The sequence below is a fragment of the Apium graveolens genome, chromosome 3, assembly GCF_009905375.1.
Source record: "Apium graveolens cultivar Ventura chromosome 3, ASM990537v1, whole genome shotgun sequence".
Taxonomy (NCBI): domain Eukaryota; kingdom Viridiplantae; phylum Streptophyta; class Magnoliopsida; order Apiales; family Apiaceae; genus Apium; species Apium graveolens.
This window is the reverse complement of record NC_133649.1, coordinates 3,045,413-3,061,404: the sequence shown is the minus strand read 5'-3', so window position 1 is coordinate 3,061,404 and position 15,992 is coordinate 3,045,413. Positions and strand designations below refer to the sequence as shown.

Here is a 15,992-nt window from a genome sequence, read left to right as displayed (position 1 = left end):
ACCAAGTAGTAGCTAGTAATTAGATAAGAATTTTTCCAGAGCTGTTTAGAAAAATCTTGAGAGAAAAATTATCTAGTTTGTACTAGGATGCAGCTGTGATCAAATTCTTAGATCACAGAATTTCTGAAATACCATCTCTGGTGGAACAACAAATCCACCAGAAAAGTTTTTAAAGGTTTATTGTGTTCTTTACATTTGTGTTTGAATATATATCTGTCTGTATCAGCTTAAAGCAATTCACACACTTGTTCATCTTGAACACACAGTCTTTATAAACTGCTCAAAACTTGAAAAAGTTTTGAGATTTACATTCAACCCCCCTTCTGTAAATCTCATTGTTAGTTCTCTAGAAATAACAATGTCATTAAAAGCATCATTGCACTCTTCTTTAGTAAGCTGTGTTAAATCAGTAGTGATTACCTGGTTGCTTGATGAACTAACTTCATTTTCCTCAGAATCAGCCATGAGAGCCAAGTTGACATATTCCACATCTTCACGCTCTTCTTCTCCATCAGCTGCCCAGTCTTTTTCTTGAGTAATGAAAGCCCTCTCCTTTTGCTTGAGCAGATCAAAATATTTCTTTTTGTAATCTACTTGGTCAAATTTCTTCTTTTCAGAAGTTGGCTTTCTGCACTCACTTGTAAAGTGTCCACTTATACCACAATTGAAACACTTGAACTTGGATTTGTCCACCATGTTCTTATGAGGTTTAGTGGCTCTAGTATTTTTCCTAAATTTCATCTTTGCAAATCTCCTGGACAGAAATGCAAGATGCTCATCAATACCATCATAGTCATCTTGGCTGGAGTTGTCTTCATTTTCAGCAACTTGCTCCTTATCCTTGCTTGATTCTGATTTGCTTGTGCCATCTTTGGAGTTTGATGTAGATCTCACAGTTTCTTGTCTGCATTCTTTCTCATTTTCAGCTACCAAGGCAACTGAACCTCCTTTCTTTCTTCCCTTCTCCAATACCTCATCCTGTTCCAGCTCTAGTTCATAAGTCTTCAAGATTCCATATAATCTTTCAAGAGTGAAGTCCTTATAATCTTGAGAGTTTCTCAAGGAGACAGTCATGGGTTTCCATTCCTTTGGCAAGGATCTTAAAAATTTAAGATTTGAATCTTTCACCTGGTACACTCTACCATACAGCTTCAGTCCATTCAACAGCTTTTGGAATCTATTGAATGTGTCATTTAAAGATTCATTTTCTTCAAAATGAAAATACTCATACTGTTGAATGAGAAGCTGCATTTTGTTTTCTTTTACTTGTTCTGTACCTTCACACAGTAGCTGAACTGTGTCCCAAATCTCTTTGGCAGTTGTGCAATTTATCACATTATCAAACATATCCTTGTCAAGACCATTAAACAAAATGTTCATAGCCTTCTTATCCTTGTGGACTTCTTCTGTGTCTTCCATTGTCCATTCTGCTCTAGGTTTTGGAATGGATTGACCAACAGCAATTGTGGCCGTAGCAACTGTGGCTACTTTGTGGGGAATGTGAGGACCATTCTCAATGCAGTTTACATAACCTTCATCTTGGGAGAGTAGATGAAGGTGCATTTTCACCTTCCAATGGTGATAACTGTCTTTGTCAAGAACTGGGATTTTTACTCCAATATCCTTCTTACTCATCTTTGTTAGTTTCCAAGACCTTTAAACTCTTTGTGTGTCAAGAGCTTGCTCTGATACCAATTGTTATTCCTAGTGGACTAACAATGAGATTTACAGAAGGGGGGTTGAATGTAAATCTCAAAACTTTTTCAAGTTTTGAGCAGTTTTAAAGGCTTTGTGTTCAAGATAAACAAGTGTGTGAATTGCTTTAAGCTAATACAGACAGATATATATCCAAGCACTAATATAAAGAACACAACAGACCTTAAAAACTTTTCTGGTGGATTATTGTTCCACCAGAGATGGTATTTCAGAAAATCTGTGATTCAAGATGTTGATCACAGCTGCATCCTAGTACAAACTAGATAATTTTTCTCTCAAGATTTTTCTAAACAGCACTGGAAAAATTCTTATCTAATTACTAGCTGCTACTTGGTTTATATATCACCAAGTGTACAAGTGAAGACAAAGATAAAAATACAATAATAAAATAAGTTCTCCACTTGTTTCTTCTCCATATCACTCAAGTACTTTGTTGACTATTGCCTCTTTGTACTAGAGTAGAACGGCTGCTTTTTCTGATGTTCCTGAAATTAGGCTTCCACATTTCAGTTATCTCTGTCAACCCATGTGCCTCTGTCTGCTGTTACAACTACCACTTATCAACTGCTATTTAACAGAACATCCGTTGAAGCCTTCATCCGTTGATGGCTTTATCCATTGATGTGTTAGCAGTTGAAGCTCTATCCGTTGAAGCTTTAGAGACATCCGTTGAAGCTTTGTTTCTCATCCGTTGAAGGTCTTTAAGACATCCGTTGATACCACTTCATTTATACAAAATTACAAGGCATGAAATATTTACAATTGACCTTCCTATTTGCATATCTTCTAGTAGTCAACATGACTTATATTTTCTCTCAACTTCTAAGAATTATATCTTAAATACAGAGACTGAAATGTGCTACAACACTAGACTTATTTCTAAGTAAAGCTGCACCATCAACGGATAGCCAATGTGGTCTTATCCGTTGAGGCTGCAAACACTAAACTTCTACTTAAGTGTTTTGTTAAACATATCATCAAACTAATGCACATATATTCCTAACAACTTTGATCCTTTCGGACTACGTGTCCATCACAGGGGGTTGTTTGCAGCTCCTTTGATATTCCAAGAGAAATCTTTGACGAACTCTCGTAGGATGATCAACTCATCATTCTTTTCTTTGAGATGGAAGTCTCTCTGGAGCAGGAGAGACGTGCTAGGGTAGCTGAGGAGCAACGCCTTGCTGCTTTGGAGTTGCAGGAGAGGATCATCTCTCTTCCATACTCCATGTCCAGAGCTTACCAGCGCAGGGCAAGGAGGTTAGAGACTGAGAAGAAGAAGCCCAAATTAGAGTAGTTAGGATTATGATTTACTTAATGTAATCTGAATCTTAATGTACTCTATGTTTAATATTAATGAAAATATTCTTCTTCTTTATCAACTTATTTTTTTTTTTTTTTTTGCTAAATCAATCAACTTATTTTTGATTGCTTGATTGTTTATGTCATGATTTCCTTGTGTCTACAAATTAATTAATTATTAGTTTTCCTGTCATAATGCTTGCAACTGTATGACTCAATGCTTATGCCTAATCAAAACTTCAGATATGTTCAATGCATTACAGTACATTTTTGTTTGACTGTTGAACACTACATAATGAGACAAAAGCAGTTTCTTAAGCAATGCGTTATAAGTGTTTGATATAAGTCCCCTTAGATTTTTTCCTGTATCTGAACTTAAGAGGCTGGTTTTATTATTTATTGTCTAAAGTCATCTTTAAAGCTTCCTGTCTGAACTAGTGTTTGTGATATTTCCTGCACATTCTAATTTTTACTTGCATGCTCTATTCGTATGAGTTTATTTGTTACTGACAGATTTATTTGATACTTTGCCACATTTGTTATCTTAAACTTGTTTGATAGCTAGTGTCGGTGTGTTACCTAATGGAAAATTGTATTTAGCGTTTTATGTAATTGAACGATGGTCAAGTTTATACTTGCTATCTGCTAGGTCACGCATTTAGAGAAAACCGTTTTATGATAATATATGGGCAAAACTGCGTGTATTGGGACCAATCCCTTTTTTCTATGCTTAGTATATGAGGATTATTATTACATTACTGCATTATATCATAGCTTTTTAATAAAGTGGATCTGCGGGGTTTAATGTTTTATATTTTTTGGGGATTAATATGGACAGAACATTTTTTTGCAGTTGCTGCTTGTTATTGTCCACTTGTTGATCAGGATGGTTACAAAAAGTAGGGATCAAAGAACTTATATTGCTTATTTTATGGCAATCCTAAGAAAATGCATCTTTTTGGTTCTTTCTAGGGGTCCAATCCCTAACCACATTGCCTTCATAATGGATGGGAATCGGAGGTTTTCTAGAAAGAATAAATTGATAGAAGGGGACGGGCATAGAGTTGGCTTCTCTGCTCTTATGTCGATGGTCAAATATTGTTATGAGTTCAATGTCAAATATGTAACCATTTATGCCTTCAGCATCGATAATTTTAAAAGAAGTCCGGAAGAAGTTAAATCAGTTATGGAGTTGATGCAAGAGAAAATTGAAGGCCTTGTTAGAGAGGGAAGTAGTCAACCAATACGGAGTTAGGGTCCAGTTTTTGGGAAATCTTAAACTTCTGAGCAAGCCTGTCAGGTTGGCAGCTGAAAGGGCTATGGCGGCTACTGCTTATAATTCGAAAGCAGTGCTTTCCATATGTATTGCGTACACTTCTACTGATGAGATATTACATGCTGTTCAAGAATCCTGCGAAGAAAAAAGGGATGAAATAAATGTATTAGAAGCAAGTGGTTCTGGATACGGCTTATTTGGACTGAACAGTATTGGGAAGGAACATGAAGAGCGTCTAATTGATGTCAGAGATGTTGAGAAATATATGTATGTTACGCCTGATCCTGACATTATAATTCGTACTTCAGGCGAGACTCGGCTAAGCAATTTCCTTTTGTGGCAGAGTTCATTTTGCCATTTGTACTCTCCATTGGTGCTTTGGCCAGAGATCCGATTCTGGCACTTGGTTTGGGCAGTTTTGGACTTTCAAAGGAACTACTTGTATTTTGAAGAGTAAACTGAAGCAATAATAAATGGTCAGACGTTTACGGTCGAGTAATCATGTCTCCCAACACTTAGGTATTTGTTAAACTTAATGTGTTTTTTAGAAAGATCAATTAATTTCTCTATCTACAGATCAATACTTAAAGGCTGTTCAGACATCTACATAAATCATGTTCTCACATAAGCAGGAGTTTTCTTGCGAAAGAATATTATTTTCACTTGCCGTAAGTTCTATTCTGTGTGCAGTCTGAATCTGAGTAGGGAAGACTAATGTGTGAAACCTTCTGCGCATCTTGAGAAGCTAATTAGTGTAGATTATTTTCACGAGCAATTGCTTAAGGATAGTGTGAATTATGTAATTGTAAATTAGTTCCTAAACTCAGCCTTAACCATGTATCAGTCAGGCGTATGTAGCTGCGATTGTGAAATAACAATGCATTCTCCTTTAAGTTTCATTATCAGTACTTGCATATATATTTCATTGCTGTTTCTTTGCAATTAATTGGGCAAAGTAGCTTCACTTTTAGTAGTTCTGCATTTCTTTCCTTGAACATGTATTAGAGTATTCATTCTACTGGGTAACAAATTATTCTGCCACATTAGCAAGCTTAAATTATTTTTTGCTCGTACATCTATATTCATTCTACTCGGCAACAGTTCTTATTGCTCTGGATAATACATTTGTATATTTAAGTCGGACTTGTTGAGCAATTACATCTGCATCTCATATGCCGAATATAGGGCTGTAATTCGGGCCGAGCGAGCCGAGTTTCGAGCCGGGCGTATTTCGAGCCGAGATTAATCAAGTCAAACCGAGCCGGTCGTTTAACTAGTCGAGCCTAAATCTCTGCCCGAACTCGACTCGTTTAATTTCACGAATCGAGCCGACTCGTTTAGCTAAACGACCCGATTTTAGCGAGTCGGACGAGCCGGCTCGTTTAATTTTACACTTAATTGAGCCAAAAACTCTACCCGAACTCGGCTCGTTTAATTTCACGAGTTGAGTCGAGCTGGCTCGGATAATTAAACGAGTCGGAACGTTTTCCCGAACTCGGCGTTTAACTAAACGAGCCGAGTTGCGTCCACTTAAACGAGTTCGAGTCGAGCCGCCCAGCTCGAATTACAGTCCTAGCCGGATATCATATGATATGGATATCGGAACTTATTTCGAGAAGTAATAAGTTGATGAGTATATTAAAGTCGGACATGTTGGTTGATTTGGGAAAGCAAAGAGATAAAATGTGTTGAAGACTGGCAACCAATGGCACTGCAGCTGGCATTCAACTTGCAAAATGTTTTCTACAGAATAATCGACGCTCAGCTCTAGTGTTTAGCCATTGAATGTATCCAGTGTTTACTGTTTACTGGTAAACTTGCTTATATCAGGAATCGGTAAATAAAGGACCTTGGCTCTACGAGAAATTGTGTAGAGATTAATGTTTATGTTTTTAAAGTTTTTAAAATTTATTTTAAATGATGGATTTAAAATGAGATCACTTAAATTGTAATTTCAAATTCGCTTAATTCCGAGCAGCTTAAAATTTAATTAGTTTCGAACTTAAATCCAATATCTTGAATTATTCAAAATTTTCACTACATGTATATATTCAAAATTTAAAATGAAATCCCGACAAAAAAAATTTAGAGGAAATATTTATGTTTCCGAACAAATTCATTACTCGCATTATAGATTTTTGTCCCGAGTTTTTTTCTAATTTACAAAATTACCAATTATTTAAGGGATCAAGTGATAATATTTTTTCAAAGAAAAAATCAACCTTGGGCTATATATTAAAATTTAAATAATGTTAATGACTCGAAGCTCTGACCCGTTTCGATCCAAATCTGATAAAATTAAAAAATATGAATTTGGCTCGATTCGATTCGTTAACGGAACTTAAGCAAAGAGGAAAGTACCAAATCCAAACCCAGAAAAAAAGAACATAAACGTCATATTCCAGCTTATGTGTCGCCCACTCCATCATGCAAATCTTTCCTCAGACTAAAAAATTATTAAAAATTAAACAATAATAATATTTTAATAACCAACAAAACATAACTCTCTCTCTCCCTCTATCTCTCTCACGTACGAGGATCAAATCTCTCTCTCTCTCTCTCTCTCCAGATCGGTCTTGCCGCTAATTTTCTCCTGAAACTGTCTTTCTTCTCTCCAGGTCTGTCTGTCTCTTCATTATCTCATCTATACACGCACACATTTATGCATGTATCATGTACATGTGTATAATGACATGTTTGTTTATTGGGATGTGTTAATGTCTTAATGATATATGTTTGTCTGGTACATTTGTTTATCTTAATGTTAATATGCTTTCTGTGATGACTATTGTTTTTGTTCTATTTATTCTTGTTTTTTTATTTATTTGTTGTTACTCACATGGGTGTTTTTTTTATAGAATTTGTTGATCATTTAGAACAGTTGTTATTGATTTATCAAGGACATTATTCTATCAGTCTATCTCGTATATTGTGATTTTTTTTGGTAATTTATCAAGAATTTGTAGTTGAGTTTGTTGTCAAACGAATTGGTTGTGATTGTAGTTTTGCTCGGATAGTTGTGTTGTTTTCGAGTGGATTTTGAAGCCATTAATTTATAAAGGACATTATTTTATCTCATATATTGTGATTTTGTGGTAATTTATCAAGAATTTTTAGTTGAGTTGGTTGTCAGTGAAATTGGTTTTGATTGTAGTTTTAACTTGGATAGTTGAGTTGTTTTCGAGGGGATTTTTAAGCAATTAATTTAGTTCTAAAATCATGATATTGTGATTAAGAGTTTCCTGGATTTGGGTATTTTTTGATTTTTTTTTTATGGATTTTTGAAGCAGTTACTTGGGTTTTGGAATTTTTATAGAGCGGAAAGTTTTTGTGATTTGGGCACTTTGTAAGTCGGGTTCTTGCTAATTTCGTATTGCTGAATTTAGGACGAGTGTAGAGTACGGGAGCTACATGCGCTAATAATTGTCTTGGTGGGGGAATGGATTGGGTTTTTACCAAGTGGAGTAATCTGTCGTCCAGGTTGGTGGAGTAACTTAATTTTTAGGAGAATGTTTGCGGTAGGGAAGCTAGGCAGCTATATTTCACGAGGTGTGTACACGGTTTCTGCACCGTTTCATCCGTTTGGCGGTGCTGTTGATATTGTTGTCGTTGAGCAGCAGGATGGTACCTTTAAGTCATCGCCTTGGTATGTTCGTTTTGGAAAATTTCAAGGGGTTTTAAAAGCAAAGGAGAAGGCTATTGAAATAAATGTTAACGGTGATGATGCCGATTTTCGTATGTACTTGGATCATACAGGGGAAGCCTATTTTCTCATGGAGGTGGATACCGAAGAAGGTGATTTGATAATATCATGTGCATCTTCGGGTGAGGAGATGGATGAGGTGGAAAGGAGACCAACGAAATGCAAGAGTTGGAATGAAGGTATTGATTCACCTAAAGCTGTTACGGAGATTCAAGTGAGCAATGGCACAGTTGTTGCTAGGCCTAGCTCACGCAAGTCTGGATTTATGGGAATTTTCAGAAAGAATCGCAGAAAAGAAAATAAATCTGAGGTGGAAGAGGATGCTGATATTGTTAGGGCAGAATCTTTGGAGAGTGCTGAGATTGCCGCGGATCTCTTGGAGGTAAATTGGTCAACCAATATCGCCTCTATCAGGAAAGACAAAGATAACAAGTCAAGAGCATCTGCCCCAGACATTTTAAATTGTGTGTCGAATACGGATTTTCTGATTGAGAAGGATGCTTGTTTGGTAGAAGGTGGTGTAACCAAGGTAAATAACAAAGCAATTCGACGCCAGCCTACAGTTTATTATGAAACTTTAGAAACCTCGAAGATTGATTTAAATGATTATAATGAACAAGACAAGGAGAGATTAGAATCTGGTGGAGTCTCTATGCAGACGGAAACTTTTGATTCGAAATCAAGCATTGAGGCTACTTCAGAAGTCAGAAGTTTACTCACTCCTGGAATTTTAGGTGACAGCGCCTGTAGTGATGCGAAGCTTTATGAAAATGAAGAATCGACTTTACAAAATAATAGAGTTCTAACAGAAACCTGTTCTGGGCCTGTTTATGTTGGTTATACAGATGATGTAGCCAAACAAGTTGACTCCTTTAGTACACTCACTATTTCTAGTTCCAATGCCCCAATATATTCGGTTCAAGGTGAGGAAAGTGATGAGAAAGAATATGAAGTGGAGATGCCCCAACCAGTAGTTAAACCTTTCTCCGATTCTGAAGAGGCTAGTCACGAATTTGTCAGAAATGAGGCGGTAAATAAGTCTTCATCAGTAGGTTTAGACGAAGAACAGTTTCCTTTTAGCCATCTAGACGACTCCAGAATTGGACAGAAGAGATGCGTGGAGGTGAACCCTATTGATCACATGGATAAAGAGCATGATTCCTCACATACAGCGGAAGGTATTGAATCAGAGGATGGATCTTCTCATTCAGAATTTGGGACTCCAGAAAAGTTTAAGCAAGAAGACTTGCCATCTGTTGGTGAAGAGTCTGAAGAAAAGGTAAGAGTAATATCAACTGGGATTAGGATACCTACAAATAACAAATTTGCAGGTCAGGACCTAGGACGAATGGCTGAATCTCTACCTAATATGCGGTCTCACGTTGATGGATTGGACAAACTTACCATTCATCATCGTTTGGGCCATTCATTAGATACAAATCCCAAATTATCAAAGTGGGCATCGATAAGGATAAATTACAAAAGCAGCATAAAGTCAGATGAGGGGAGTGCACATAGTTCATCAAATTCAGAGCGTACAACCAATGATGCTTCAGATTCGGAGGAACTAAAAGCTTCAGACACCAGCCTTGCAATTGGTAAATGTTGTCGTTTGCATAGTATTCTTCGTGGATTCTTGCATGTAGAAGCAAGCAAGCGCACTTTGAACGTAAATGTGATGTCTACTGATTGAGTTAACTTGATTCTTACAGGGGATCCTTCTCAAAGTGTTGAACACTCCTCAAGTGGAAGCTGGGGTATCTGGCCCTTCAACAGATCCAGTAGCATGAAAGATGCACCATTTGCTGTTGATTGCACGAGAAGTGCTGATTCTGAAATATCTTTAGAGAGCACTAGTGGCATGGAGAAGGAGGGAGAAGTACACGATAAAGAAGATCTTGATAAGGAAGCTTCTGACAAAGAAGTAGTGTCCAAGGAAGTGCTAGATGAAGAAGTGTCGGATAAAGAAGTGCCTAATAAAAAAGTTTCTAAATCAAAGGCAAAAAAGAAAGGAATTAGAGTACTTTCACCTACAACTGAGCAGCTGGCGTCCTTAAATCTCAAGGAAGGACGAAACATTGTAACATTCACCTTTTCAACTCCGATGTTGGGAAAGCAGCAGGTAGCTTATAGACTTGTTGCATGGCTCATCTAGGTACTTGAATATCTTTTTTTTATTGTGTGTAACGACTAGCTTACCTGAAGTACATATTTCACAGGTTGATGCTAGGATATACTTGTGGAGGTGGGACACTCGTATTGTTATCACGGACGTTGATGGTACAATTACTAAGTAAGTCTTCTAAATCTGGGAGAGATTTTAAAATTAAGCACTATGAGCTATCTTTAAAATTTTGAGTAGGTATACTCTGTAAATAGGCTTCTTGATCAGTCCACATCAATAATTTTTCTTGAAAAAGTGTGTAAATGAGGAATTTAATACCCGAGTATTTTTTGGTGTGTATATGTATTTATAATTAGCTGTTTAGTAAGATTTATAAAGAAATAATATGCCGAGTTGAAATACTCTCACTGACAAATGGTTATGGTTGAAAAAATAATAATAAGGCATGAAACCTACAAAACTTAATATGTAATATTATCGGTTTAGATTTAAGTCACACCAAGTTCATATTATATCTATATGTATAAATAACATTTTTTCTATTCAATAACATTCATTTTATATACATTTTTTATATAAATATAAAAAAATTAATATATTTAAAGTAACACGGGAACTAATAAAGTAATATTTAAAATAAATAAAAATTAATTAGTTAATTCCTTGCTCCGAGTCAAACATGCTAGTCACTCTTTTATTTTGTAGGGGTATTATATGTGGGAGGGTGCTTGTCTGAGGGGTGTTACACACCTCCATTACTCCGTATAAGCTGGCCTTATAAGTTCTTAGTAGCTAATTGGCATAAGAGCAAGATGATCATGCTATCATCTTTTTGCAGAACTGTCTTGAAGATCCCAGCTCATAACATTCATAATGACATTCTCATGTCTAAAGTGTTAACTGAAAAACAAATATCTACTACCAGCCTGATCTGTTAACAACTAGATCTATTAATTTTGTATACAATCATAAAACTAGTACTACTAGATGCTCAATATTTGGATTTCGTAACTAGTACCATGGAGAAGACTTAAAATCCTTACATGAGATATCTTTTTGTGTCATAGATCTGATGTTCTCTACTACCAGCCTGATCTGTTAACAACTAGATCTATTAATCTTATACAATCAGAAAACTAGTACTACCAGATGCTTAATATTTGGATTTGTTAACCAGTACCATTGTTAAGACTCAAAATCCAGACATATCTTTCTGTATTACAGATCTGATGTTCTAGGCCAGTTCATGCCTTTGGTTGGGAAAGATTGGTCACAGACTGGGGTTGCACATCTCTTTACAGCTATTAAGGTCAGCTATGTTTTTTTCACTAATTTAAATTTAATATGTTGTGTCATCACTCATCAGTTGCAGATCTATATAATAGTGCATGGTTGCTCATAGGCAACCAAGTATTAATTTATAAATCTATGCATTCATATAATACCACCATAATTGTGCAAAGAAATTTAAATTTTATCCACTTAACATTACTTGGTCATTCGGAAGGTGATTTTATAGGAAAAATAGTAAGTGGTTCCTAAACATCATAGTCTACTATTATAAATTACTATAGTTTTATAATGAAATCTAAGATCTCTGTTACTTTTTCTTTATACATGTCCATCTATAAGATATCTGAATCAGTTATAAATGAAAGAAAAAGGTTTAAACTCGTTGATTGCAATCAAGCTCTGAAAAACATAGTTCCTTCGCAATTTGCATGGCCAGGTAGGCTACTGGGTCACTTTGAAAAGTATTTTATACTGGACTAGCCAGTTTGGTCCAGTTTCAGAAAATTGATGGGGACGTGAGGTTATAGTAGAAATAATGTGATGGTTGGTGCTGCTACAATATATTGGCAGCCGGTGACTACATATAGAAAGAAACAGAGTGAGATATTCTGATGCGCAGGTTGTATATTATAGATATTATGTTTGAACACATGATGATTTTAGTATCAGAGATCTGAAACAATCAGATATGGAGAATGAGCTAAATGAGTCGGAGTACAGACAAGTGGCATGTGCTTACTTAAGTAGCAGATATGGGGATTCCAGGGACAGTAGTCGTACCTAGTTATAAGACCCTACATATATCAGTGACTTGGAAAAATAATTTGTAAAAGATGACTAGTTCCATCAAATAGTGCGACCTTTTTCAATCATTTATTCGTCTTGGTTTCACATGATTTTCTAATGAAGAAGAAAGAAATTAAAATCAACGAAAGATGGTTACTTAATAACCTGAATAAAATAGTAATGGAGCCATATATCTACCAAAGTTAAACTTGTGTTTATTTTTGAATTGTAGATTATGTACTATTATTTTTTTAGATATTGCTGATATAAATAGCTGATGATTGAATTTATAAGAAAGTTATTATTCTTCTCCATAACAAGAAAATATGCTTCCTTTTCCTTGTTACTGTTCCAGGAAAACGGTTATCAATTGCTTTTTTTGAGTGCCAGAGCAATTTCTCAAGCTGGCATCACTAGACAGTTCCTGTTCAATCTTAACCAGGTACATTAGTCCTGTCTTACAATTCTCTTGCATGGCAACAAAATTTGGTTTTATAATTTTATGTAGAAAAATATTATTAAAACTATTGCATCTGTTTGTATGTATATTTATTTACTGGGACTCTCAGACAGAATTTCTATGCAGGATGGAAAGGTATTACCTGATGGGCCTGTTGTTATTTCCCCCGACGGACTTTTTCCTTCCCTGTTCAGAGAAGGTGAGTGTTGATTATGTCATGAAACTCATTCAAATGTTCCTTGTTATTTGCTAATCCTTTAATATTTTTTTTTCTTTTTCTTTTTTTCAAAATAAATTGTCACATATATTTATTGTCCGGAAGTTCTATCAACCTGACTTGTATACGAAAGAAATATGGCTTTGATTCTAGTTAGCTCCATTTTCATGTTACTTCTGTTTGTAATAACTTTGGTATTGAATTGTTTCAATATTTGCACATGTTGATATCTTGGAGTCGATCAAAAGAACTACATCATATTATCTATTTTCTCTCCCTTTATCGTTAAATAAGGATCACATCAAATTGCTATCTTCCAACCCTTTGTTGTTGGAATGGATTCACCCATTCTATTCCTCTAAACTTATATACACGTTTCTTAATCTTCTCAGTCTCATCTTCACTACTTTTTGTCTATGCCGAACACAAGATATGTATCTAGGGAGGGCTAAATTATGTTTTTTGGCCAACACAAAATAATAGTCCAAATTATATTATGTATATATCAGAAACCTGTAAATTGTAGGAGGTGAGAAGTCTCTAATATGGTTTGTAATATTTTCTTATATAAGTTTTGTATGTATTGGCATATAGAGTAACAAATGGACTAATTGTGTTGAACTGAGGCATGACTTCCAAAAAAAATTCTAGCCATGTCAGCATGGGCCAAAGCATATGCCGGCCTGGTGCTGAGTTTGCCACTGCTTTCTCTGATCCTTCACTTCCACTTTACTGCACAACCTTCGTATCTATTCCCCTATATGATCTATTTTAAACAAATTTACTTGGTGACAACAAAGACAAAGTTCGTTAAAAAAATAGTCTGTACGTACGTCATGATTTATGAACATTAGTATTTTATCTTTGCGTTGAATAAATAAGTCATTAACCTTGGACTTGCGTAATTTTTTCAGTTGAATTAAGATGAAAACTTACTCATTTCTGTATTGTCCCACTCTCGTTTCTAATGCAGTTATAAGAAGAGCTCCCCATGAATTCAAAATTGCTTGCTTGGAGGTAGTTCCATGTTACTCTTAGAATCTGTAATTGCCTCTGATAAGCCTTTAACTTCACAAAATATGTTCTTTTAAATCTATATTTGCAAAACTGTTCCTAATTTTTCAAGCGATTAAATGTGCCAATGCAAACTATTTGTGATGGGCATGCAAACTATGTTTTATTCATTATGGGAAACTATATTTGAACTACTAAAAGAGTTGAATTAGTTCTTAAATGATTTTTTCACTAGCTAAGGATTGAGATAAGTACCATCTGCTTATTACTGCATGAGATAATTTAAATTATAATATATTCGTCTGAATATGCAAAGAAGTTCAATTGTTTTCTTGGTTGCCCAAACAGCCAGAGACTTATCTTTATACACATTCATATGCAATTTTCCTTTAATATAGTTAAAACATATTTATACATGCAATCTTGAAGCCTATCGTATTAAAGAGAAACTACAAAAAAATTAATTAAATAATAATGGGGAATGTTTACAAGCAATGAATATCACACTGCAGAGAAGAGTGTCTGTGTATGTGACTTATGAGAGTAATTGACTGTGCACATTTGAGTCTGATCTGGTTCTTCAAATATGCAGGATATAAAGGCGTGCTTTCCATCTGATAGAAATCCATTTTATGCTGGTTTCGGAAACAGAGATACTGATGAATTTAGCTATCTTAAAGTTGGAATCCCTAAAGGAAAAATCTTCATTATCAATCCTAAGGTACTCTTATATATATATATAATATATATATATATATATAATGTAAAGATTTAGGGTGCAACTTAACAATCAAATTCTATACTTATAATCTGTCATTAATTTTTTAGGGTGAGGTTGTTGTGAATCGCTGTGATAAGAAATCATATACTTCTCTTCATGCTCTTGTGAATGGCATGTTTCCTCCGACTCCCTCGGCCGAGCAGGTTTGCGACCTTAAACTTTCATGTTTTGACTTTTGACATCATAAATAATGGAAAATATTCACCTTAGAAGATGTGTAACTTTAACCAAAGGCATCTTACATTATTTGGAAAATTTTCACATGGAAAAAGATGTGTAACCATAACTAAACACATTGATGTTAGATTGTTTCTCAACTCAAAATGGTCCATTGTTGTGTCACTCAAACACATGTTAGTAGTGTAGTATGTTGTAGTATTTAACAGGTCTCTATATTCAATTATAGTGTAATTTGCCAATTGGCGCTGCCATTACTTCCGGGCCTAGTGGCATCAATTCTTTGCCTGCCTCATGTTCTTCACAATTATTTCTTCATCATGGTCACAGGACGATTTTAAACAACTTTTAGAAAATGCCAGATCTTCTTGTTGCCATGTCTGCTTAATTATTTCTTCATCATGGTTGCAGGAAGATTTTAACTCTTGGAACTTTTGGAAATTGCCACCTCCTCTCATGGATATGTGATATAACTTTTTAGATGTTTCAAACGAAAGGCAGAATGCCTATGGTAGCCCTCCAACTGTAAGCTCAGAAAACTTATTAGACATATTTTGGGCTCTCTCTTGGACACATCAGTATATCTCAACAGAGCTACGTAGAAGGACACCATATCCGGAAATATCAAAAAGAACAATGTAGCTAAGGGTAGGACGGATAAAAGAACAGCGAATGGTCTTTTGGATCTGAATGGGCTATTTGATAGTTGCAGGAATGGCTGTCTTGTCTGACAACAGAAAATTAGGATCTTAATGCTGTTTAATGAGGGCCGGAATTTTATCTTCATATTTTTATCCGGTTATTCGACCAATGTGTCTAAAGAATTGGTTATTGGTTGAATTTTTCATGGAGAGAAGGCTTTATTCCATTTTATTAGTACTAATTAGGCCTCAAGACGACGAAGTGAGATCAAAATTTTTGTTTGAAGAATTTTCCGGGAAGCAGAATCGCAGACTATGCAATGAGTTTCGAACTAACTTGTGGTAGTATCCAGTTGTATCATGTAATTAGAATTAGCTGAGATGTAAATTGTGTAGCCTTGATGAACAGTTCACTCTTATACCTAATAACATTCATTTACAATTGTTGTAGCTAACTTCTTCTAGCATTTCATTTATAGATCATTAGATTCTAGTTTAAAG

General features: G+C 35.3%; 1 protein-coding gene and 1 pseudogene across 2 annotated transcripts; both read left to right on the top strand.

The window, feature by feature from the left end:
* The first annotated feature begins 3,261 nt into the window (after window positions 1-3,261).
* Window positions 3,262-5,194, top strand: LOC141710527 (dehydrodolichyl diphosphate synthase CPT3-like; annotated as a pseudogene).
* A 1,566-nt stretch (window positions 5,195-6,760) lies between these two features.
* Window positions 6,761-15,941, top strand: LOC141711436 (phosphatidate phosphatase PAH2-like). Of its 2 annotated transcripts, none has more exons than XM_074513876.1 (11): window positions 6,761-6,912; window positions 7,585-9,595; window positions 9,710-10,119; window positions 10,217-10,290; window positions 11,347-11,431; window positions 12,557-12,643; window positions 12,788-12,860; window positions 13,852-13,895; window positions 14,485-14,613; window positions 14,721-14,816; window positions 15,262-15,941. In XM_074513876.1, exons 2-11 carry the CDS (start codon window positions 7,804-7,806, stop codon window positions 15,316-15,318), a joined length of 2,847 nt encoding a protein of 948 aa, XP_074369977.1. In that variant the 5' UTR covers window positions 6,761-6,912; window positions 7,585-7,803; the 3' UTR covers window positions 15,319-15,941. The 2 variants fall into 2 exon arrangements, with proteins under 2 accessions (XP_074369977.1, XP_074369978.1); XM_074513877.1 differs by having other exon boundaries at window positions 6,775-6,912; window positions 7,681-9,595.
* Window positions 15,942-15,992: the final 51 nt, after the last annotated feature.